The sequence below is a fragment of the Gastrolobium bilobum genome, unplaced genomic scaffold (assembly GCF_033153095.1).
Source record: "Gastrolobium bilobum isolate Gb01-03AN ecotype WA unplaced genomic scaffold, APGP_CSIRO_Gbil_v1 utg48999, whole genome shotgun sequence".
NCBI classification, from domain to species: domain Eukaryota; kingdom Viridiplantae; phylum Streptophyta; class Magnoliopsida; order Fabales; family Fabaceae; genus Gastrolobium; species Gastrolobium bilobum.
Window position 1 is genome coordinate 43,719 of NW_026897646.1, and position 9,057 is coordinate 52,775.

At 36.9% G+C, this 9,057-nt stretch overlaps 1 protein-coding gene across 1 annotated transcript; it reads left to right on the forward strand.

Annotated features, from left to right (window-relative positions):
- Window positions 1–1,317: 1,317 nt before the first annotated feature.
- On the forward strand, window positions 1,318–8,949 carry LOC133308951 (protein transport protein SEC16B homolog). The gene is made up of 13 exons (XM_061509677.1): window positions 1,318–3,591; window positions 3,767–4,087; window positions 4,565–4,693; window positions 4,768–4,890; window positions 5,031–5,198; window positions 5,350–5,475; window positions 5,560–5,694; window positions 6,177–6,304; window positions 6,382–6,490; window positions 6,569–6,874; window positions 6,996–7,133; window positions 7,224–7,519; window positions 7,981–8,949. The coding sequence occupies exons 1-13, from the start codon at window positions 1,816–1,818 to the stop codon at window positions 8,504–8,506; spliced, it is 4,281 nt and encodes a 1,426-aa protein (XP_061365661.1). The 5' UTR covers window positions 1,318–1,815; the 3' UTR covers window positions 8,507–8,949.
- Window positions 8,950–9,057: the final 108 nt, after the last annotated feature.

The window sequence follows — 9,057 nt, forward strand, 5'->3', positions numbered from 1 at the left end:
CAATATTTTTTTCCTTTATTTAAAATCTTGATTGAATAACAACGGATTTGGATATACTTTAAAATAATCTTTTAAAATCTTAATCGAATATTCCGTTACTTTTTTTTCAATCATTTTAAAATTATTATTGAATACCAATGGATTTTTTGTCCAAAAATAACCGGACAAAAAAATTCATTAAAATTCTTTGAAATTCTAATACAATACAATCCCCCTATGGAAAACTTTGGTGCAAATCTATTATGATTGAAAATCAACTTAATGTTCCATTACAAGCCTTTATACTTACAATAACACTATCATACATGTCATTGATCGCCTGCTTAGACAATATTTTTTTCTCTCATGGAACCACCATAAAACATTTCTTAAAACCTCATCGTACACTTTCTCAGCATCAATAAACACTATATATGGAACCTGTTTCTTTTAATTCATGAAAATATAAAGATGAACACTTTTTTTTAAGAGTTTTAATACAAATTTAGTTCACTAATTATATATAGAAAATGAATCATTTCGTTTATCTATGAACACATCATGATTCTTAAAGACTAAATTGTTATAAATTTCCACAAATAAATAATTGATTTCATATTAGTTTTTGTATGATCAAAATACTAATTTGATGATATTCTCGATGACTGATGAAATATATCTCAATAATTGATTTTAGGTTAGTTTATTGGGTGATTGACCAAGTTGTCAATTTTTAAATAAAATTTATTATTTCATTATATTTTTTAAATTATATACCAAATTTATTTATGATTGATTAAAGTTGACCGAACGAGTATATTAAAATCAAATTTTACAAATGACGTGATCTTGTTAATGCACTGTGACGTGTTGGGTAAAAAGTATTTAATTAATCAAATTAATTAAATTGGTTTGACTTTTTGGGTCAACTTTAATCAAACGAAATAAATTGTTATAGTTTAAAAAATAAGATAAATTGATAAATTTCTTTTGAAAAAATGGAAATAAATCTCTTATAATAATATTCTGACTGTAGTAGTGCCGAAGGCCACATGGGAAGGGGCAAATACATGTGGTATTACCACAAAAAAAAAAAAAAAAAAAAAATTACTGTATGTGGGAGTCGCATTGCATATTTTTCGGGTCACATTTCTTAATTTTTTGTTGCTATCTTTTTATTTTCAACGACAGTACACTAATTTAACAACTGCATGCAAATTACCAAAATGCTATTTGTTAATATTTATACAAAAAAATCTATATGTCGACAAAGAATAATAAAAACGCATCAACAGACGAACTTACACGAGGTTAATAAAATAAAGCAAAAAATAATCTAAAAAAGAAAAAAAAAAGAAAAAAAGAAAAAGAAAAAAAAGAATCGTAGTTGTATCTTGTTCGTGGTGGGTGCGGGTGGTGCGAAATCGAGGGCTTTTCCTCTCTCTTCTCTCTCTAAATTTTCTGTCTCCGATTGCCTGCAACATTCTGAACATGGATCTCTAAGTTGATATCGTTTTACTGCGTTGAATTGAGGCCCAAAGCTTTGCAGTTCCCGGGTATGTTTTCCTTGATTTTTGGTTATTGGATTTCGTGAGTTTCAGAATTACCAGATCTTGTTTACTGGTTTTGGTTATTCCACCTTCTACTTGAGGTTTAGCTTTAAAGGATCAGTAACTTTGAGGCTTTTCGTTTTGGATCTCGAGTTTTTGTTGCCGTTTAGCTCTGACATCGAGTTTAGGAATTGTGAGAGGTGAAATCTGAGCGAGTTTGCCGTCGAATTTGTCTCAATCTTTGGTGGGATCAAGAGGAATCGGTGAAGGGTTAGGGTTTTGGTCGATGGCTTCGAATCCTCCATTTCACGTGGAGGATCAGACGGATGAGGATTTCTTTGATAAACTGGTTGAGGATGATATGGAGCCCGTTAAGTCTGGCCATGACGAAGGGAATGATTTCGATGACGCTAAAGCATTTGCAAATTTGAGTATCAGTGATGTTGATGCTACTGTGTTTGAGAATTCAGATACGGGTGAAAGTGGGATTGAACTCAAAGGGGAATTGGGTACTGTGAAATCCGATGTGGGTTTGGTTGCTGGACATGAACAGGAGGGAGATTCGTTGCTGTCCTCTAGTTCAGTTGGTTGTGATGGTGAGAGGGATCTCGGTAACAATGGGATGGAATCGGAATCCACGCCTGCTTCAGCTGTAAGCAAGAGCGATAAAACCTCTAGTTCGGAGGTTAAGGAGGTGGATTGGAATTCTTTTTATGCTGATTCAAATGGAGGCACTGGGTTTGGATCTTATTCTGACTTTTTCAGCGAGTTGGGAGATCAATCTGGAAATTTTCCAGGGAATGCATATGATAATTTAAATAGTGAGGTGAACCCTGGTAACGAAGTTCGAAATGATGGCTTAACTACTTCAGTTAATTACGTGCAATATCAAGAGGGTCAAGGTTATGATGCATCTTTAGAAAATCACACAAGCAGGCTAGGTGATGATTTAAATACTTCGGTTAATTATGTGCAATATCAAGAGGGTCAAACTTATGATGCATCTTCGGAAAAACATGAAAATGGACAAGATTTGAGTAGTAGTCAGTATTGGGAGGATCTTTATCCTGGCTGGAAGTATGACCACAACACTGGGAAATGGTATCAAATAGATGGCTATAATGAAACAGCTGCTACTCAGCTAAGCTCGGAAGCCAATACAGCTGTGGATTGGACTGCTGCTTCTGGTGGAAAAACAGAGATCTCTTATCTACAGCAAACTACTCAGTCTGTTACTGGAACTTTAGCTGAAACTGGCACAACTGAAAGTGTATCTAGCTGGAGTCAGGTTTCACAAGGGAATAATGGGTATCCAGAACATATGGTTTTTGATCATCAGTATCCTGGTTGGTATTATGACACAATTGCCCAAAAATGGGAGTCATTGGAAACTTACAATTCAACCATTCAGTCTTCTGTTCATGGACTTGAAAATGGGCATGCTTCTACCGGTACTGTTTCACCTAATGAAAATATGTATAGTGAGTATAGCCAAGCTGGTAATTATGGAACACAGGGTGTTGTTAATCAGGCTGTAGATGGAAGCTGGAGTGGTTCGTATGGTGTTAACCATCAGCAGGGTTTTGACATGTACACAATTGAGACTGCTACTCAAAGAGGGGATAATATAACTTCTGGTGGTAACCAGCAAATTAATCATTCTTATGGTTCAAGTATTTCTGTGAACAAAGATCAACAAAGTACTTATAGATCCTTTGGATCAGTTGCATTGTACAATAAAGTAAACCATGATCATGGTTTAGCTAATGGAACTGTTGAATCACAAAGCTTTGTCCCCGCTGGAAACACTGTTCATCAGTTTAATTATTCAAACACAAAGTTTGATGACCAACAAAATTTTTCAAATGATTTTGCTGAAAATCAGAAGTCCTTTAGTTATTCCCAGCAATCAATCCAGGGTGGACATCAATATTCATATGCCTCTCATGTTGGAAGTTCATCAGCTGGACGTCCTCCTCATGCCCTGGTAACCTTTGGATTTGGTGGAAAACTCATCATAATGAAAGATCCTAGTCTTTTGAGCTCATCATATGGAAGCCAGGTTAATTCTTGATTCCTCTTTTCTGTGTTGATTTATGCTTCATCTGATTCCTGAAAGACTTGGTGGTTGCTTTTGTGTGATTTGTGTTTGAAAATATATTTTCCTCTTTCTTCTCTACTTTCTTATGAGTGATTTCTTAAAATGATTAAAACCGTATATTCATTTTTATCTGAAGGATTCTGTACAAGGTTCTGTTTCTGTGTTGAACTTGATGGAAGTTGTCAAGGGAAGCACCGATTCTTCTAGCATTGGAAATGGTACTGGTGATTATTTTCGTGCTCTGTGCCAGCAATCTTTCCCAGGTCCATTGGTCGGCGGGAATGTTGGAAATAAAGAGCTATACAAATGGTTAGATGAGAGGATTGCGTGCTGCGAATCACATGATATGGATTATAAGAAAGGTGAAAGGTTGAGACTCCTTCTGTCCTTGCTTAAAATAGCTTGTCAACATTATGGAAAACTACGTTCTCCTTTTGGTACAGACAACACACGAAAAGTAAGTTACATCTTTAGTTGCTCAAATTATTTTTTTTTTCTTTTATATATCTTTGTTAATTGATCGGGCCATAGTTTTCAAGGTTGATCAACAATCTATTAAGAGCTATACTCTGCACAAGATTTTGCAACGTTATTAAGCGTTAAATTATAGGTTAGCTTTAATCAATGCATATCTGGGAGACCTTCTATGATTGCTATGCTGCAGTGATTCTATTATGTTGATGTAGATGATATCTGTCCTTGATTTCTCCACTTGTGAATCATTTCTTTTTGGAGCGGTTTATGACATTATAATTAGAATTGCTCTGCAACTGGCTTTTGTGCCTTATTCTTTTTCGTTGGCTTAAAAAGCATGATTGACTTTGCTTATCATGCCCTTAGGTAATCTGATTCTGAGTCACATTACTGCCTGAATACTATTCCTTATGGGACCACTTCCAGATTTGGTGACTTTAGGGGTTTGTATTTGATACAGGAAAATGATACTCCTGAGTCAGTTGTTGCAAAACTTTTTGCATCTGCCAAGATGAGTGGCACAGAGTTCAGTCAGTATGGGAAGCCGAGCCATTGCTTGCAAAATTTGCCTTCTGAAGCACAAATGGGGGTGTGTATTAAGTTAACTCCTGACCATCCCCCTCTCATGTTTTTTACCCTTTACTGATTTTAATTTTGATCTAGGCAATGGCTTCTGAGGTACAAAATCTTCTTGTCTCTGGCAAAAAGAAGGAGGCTTTACAATGTGCACAAGAAGGACAATTGTGGGGACCTGCACTTGTTCTTGCTTCACAACTTGGTGATCAGGTCAGGTGCCAAAATTTCAGAATGTTTAATACCTTGCTGATACTTTGTGCCCGAGCTAGACAGTCTCTTTTGGGTCTTATAGTCATTTTCTCATACTGTCTTTACTGGGGGAGTAAGTTTGGTCCATATTTGCATTGCAGTTCTATGTTGATACGGTGAAGCAAATGGCGATTCACCAGCTGGTTGCAGGGTCACCTCTGCGCACATTATGCCTTCTAATTGCTGGGCAACCAGCTGAAGTATTCGCCACTGATACCTCAAGTAGTGGGCATCCTGGTGATTTTAATATGCCTCTGCAGTCTGCACAGGTGATCCTAAGAGGATAAACTCAGAAGCCATCCATGCAAGGGCTATGCAATCCAGATGTTTTGTTAAATACATTGGTTCAATAGTTGCAAAGGTTTTTGGTTTTTATTTTACTTAGAAGCTCAAACTTTTGTTGTTTCTCTGCAATTTCAGGTTGGATCTAATGGTATGCTTGATGATTGGGAGGAGAATCTGGCTGTAATAACTGCAAACCAAACCAAAGGTGATGAACTTGTAATTATTCACCTTGGTGATTGCTTGTGGAAGGAAAGAAGTGAGGTATAGTTCTCACTCTGTTTTTTCTTCTGTTTAATGATTTTTGAAGTTGTCCATTCTGCTTCTGATTTGAAACTCATATTTTAGATTACTGCTGCACACATCTGCTATTTAGTTGCTGAAGCAAACTTTGAGTCATACTCAGACAGTGCAAGACTCTGTCTGATAGGAGCAGATCACTGGAAATTTCCTCGAACTTATGCTAGTCCAGAGGCTATCCAGGTATTTTGAAATCTCTATCGTTCTTAAGTCGCTTCCTCCACAAAATTTGGCTGTTCTGTTGCATGTGCATGTATTTAGTCTTTTTCTCACAAAATATCATGTACGTCGTGTCGATCCAGCAGTAGCTCTCTCGCTTTTGTGTGGGGGGTTTTCTGGTTGCAAATGCTCAAGTTTCTGGGATTTTGCAAGGTTTAAACTAGGATGTTTCATATTCTCTACTATATTTGGCTACATACTTAAGAGATGTCATTTCCTTTCTTAATTACTTCTCCAGTCCTTGGTTTATCTTCAAAATGAAACAATGAGTTTTTTTAATCAACCCTGTCTTCTGCAAGCTTTTTAAATAACCTATCTCTGCGTGACATATTCGTGCCACATCAGCATCCGTTGATTTCTAAAAAGAACATGTCAATATGGTTCAATTTGTATGATGTGTATATTGAAGCACTCAAACTTATCTTACCTGACGTGTACTTGGACAGAGAACCGAGTTATATGAATATTCGAAGGTGCTTGGAAATTCTCAGTTTATTTTGCATCCATTTCAACCATATAAGCTTATTTATGCATATATGCTGGCTGAAGTGGGAAAGGTTTCAGACTCATTGAAGTAAGTTCGTGGTACATTATTTGTTATATTATTCTCTATATGATCTGTCTTATTGTATTGTTATTATTTGATTTCAGGTACTGCCAAGCAATACTGAAATCCTTGAAAACTGGCCGTGCTCCAGAAGTAGAAATGTGGAAACAATTGGTATTATCTCTTGATGAGAGGATTAGAACTCACCAACAGGTGCTTCCTTGTCCTTAATTAAAACTTCATTATTATTATTTTTGTTATTTATCCTCTTGTTTAATAATTTATGTTCAGGGTGGATATGCTGCAAATTTGGCTCCTGCAAAATTAGTTGGCAAATTGCTCAACTTTTTTGATAGCACTGCACATCGAGTTGTTGGTGGTTTACCACCACCTGCTCCATTATCATCACAAGGAACTGTTCATGCAAGTGAACAACAGTACCAGCAAATGGCACCCAGAGTATCCACTAGCCAATCGACGATGGCCATGTCAACGTTAGTTCCATCTGCTTCAAGTGAGTGGACAGCTGACAATAATAGAATGGCAAAGCCTAATAGAAGTGTTTCAGAGCCAGATATTGGTAGAAGCCCAAGACAGGTGTGTGAGTACTATGAATGGTGTCCTGTTAAGATTTTCACCTTCCTCTGCATGTTTTTGGTCGAGTTAGAGTATAATATATTTAAACTTGGATGAAAAAAATCTGGTTGATTTATTGCAGGAAACAACCTCCCCTGATGCACAAGGAAAAGCACAGGTCTCAGGGGCTGCATCTCGCTTTTCTCGTTTTGGTTTTGGCTCACAACTCTTTCAAAAGACTGTGGGGCTAGTCTTGAGACCTCGTGCTGCTGGTCGTCAGGTATCATTAGTTGCTTTATATTCTGTTTTATTTAATTTTTTATTTCTGAGTGTGCCTATTCAAATGGTTCTTATTCTGCTCTATATGTAGGCTAAATTGGGTGAGAAAAACAAGTTTTATTATGATGAAAAGCTGAAGAGATGGGTAGAGGAAGGTGCTGAACTTCCAGCTGAAGAAGCTGCACTGCCACCACCTCCAACAATTGCTGCTTTCCAGAATGGTTCAAACGAGTACAACTTGAAATCTGCATTGAAGACTGAAGGTTCACCTCCTAATGAGGGCTCTAACATAAGAAATTCAAGTCCTGAACTTTCTCCAGGGATGCCACCGATACCACCTAGCTCAAATCAATTCTCTGCTCGTGGACGCATGAGTGTTCGGTCAAGGTAACGTCTTATATTTCAATCTTTTAAGTCAATGTTATTGTTGCAGGCGGGGGTTTGCTTTGGTTTTAGTTATACTTGTCAGCTGTTAAGCATTGTAAAGTGGACCTCCTGTTAGTTTCTCTATTAGATCATAAAATTTGAAATTGAAAAAACAAAGAATTGTAGCTCCTAAAGGGCTTAGCTAGCATAGTAATTGAATCTTAAAGGGTAATTTATTTTTTAACTTTTATTAGGGCTGAGAAGAGTTATAATATGGAGGGTAGTCTTGTTAACTTATATTTAAGGTGTAAATTATATTTTAACTTTTATTAGGCCTAACTAAAATGTTTATCAGAAATACCAAAGATGAAAAGAAAGGAAATCAGGAAGAACCTATGGGTTCTGGCTATTCTGTGCAGCCAGCTCAGTTTCCAGAAACAAGAGAAAGATAATATTGATGAAACTGTTTATGTATTATACAGGTATGTTGACACCTTCAACCAAGGTGGTGGAAGCTCTGCAAATTTGTTTCAGTCCCCTTCTGTTCCAGCTGTGAAACCTGTTCTTGCTGCCAACGCAAAGTTTTTTATTCCTGCTCCTGCACCATCATCAAATGAGCAGACAATGGAGGCTATAGCAGAAAGCAACCAAGAAGATAGTGCAGCTAATGAAGATCCTTCAACATCTGCCACGAATGATTGGTCATTCCAATCCCCCAAACATGTATCGTCAACGGCCATACAAAGGTTTCCAAGTCTGGGTAACATGTCAAAACAGGGAGCTACGGGTGGCAGTAACTCTCAATTTTCTCATTCACGTCGAGCAGCATCATGGAGTGGGAGTTTTAATGATTCATTTAGTCCTCCAAAAATGGGTGAAATTAAGCCTCGAGGGGAAGCTTTGGGCATGTCACCACCGTCAACATATATGCCTGATCAGTCTTCTGTAATGCGTACATCTACGAAAAGTAGCAGTTTTGGAGAAGATCTTCAAGAGGTTGAACTTTGAGCAGATATACTCAAGCTGTAAATATCAAATTTTTGTTTTTGATCATCAGAATAGTTGGGACGTCCCTGCTTCTGCATTTCTCAGGAAGCACGGAATAGTTGGAGTTCATACAGAAACAAAAGATGTATATCTCACTCTCCCCTCCCCCCTTTTTATTCTCTTTCTGTATTATTAAAGTTCCCAACTCCCGACCTGGTGTTGTATGATTAAAATGTGGTCGGTTCACTTGATAGTAGGTATTGTTTAATTTTAAATGCCAAGAGAGTTTGACACTGGCCACCATCTCAGGATTATGGAACTGGTGTCTTTTAGCAAGGGATAGGACCACCTGCTTCGGTGAGTAGTACAACTCATTTGTTCATTTTATTAAACAAGAAAACATTTATATATGCCCCGCGAGGAAAAAATATGCCCTCAATAGATCAAAGACAAAATAACAGTGAATGCAATTGTGAAATATAATTTTGCCCCTTTTCTGTTTCTTTCAGCTTTTAAATTATTTAAATTTCCAAATCATAGCCTTTTAGTCTTGATTGGGTTAGTTTTTATTA

Excerpts from the sequence above, each read along its gene's own strand:
- LOC133308951 (XM_061509677.1), top strand. The coding sequence starts at position 1,816 with ATGGCTTCGAATCCTCCATTTCACGTGGAGGATCAGACGGATGAGGAT. Across the intron at positions 5,695-6,176 it reads CTAGTCCAGAGGCTATCCAG|AGAACCGAGTTATATGAATA; the intron begins GTATTTTGAAAT and ends GTACTTGGACAG. Across the intron at positions 6,875-6,995 it reads TTGGTAGAAGCCCAAGACAG|GAAACAACCTCCCCTGATGC; the intron begins GTGTGTGAGTAC and ends GATTTATTGCAG.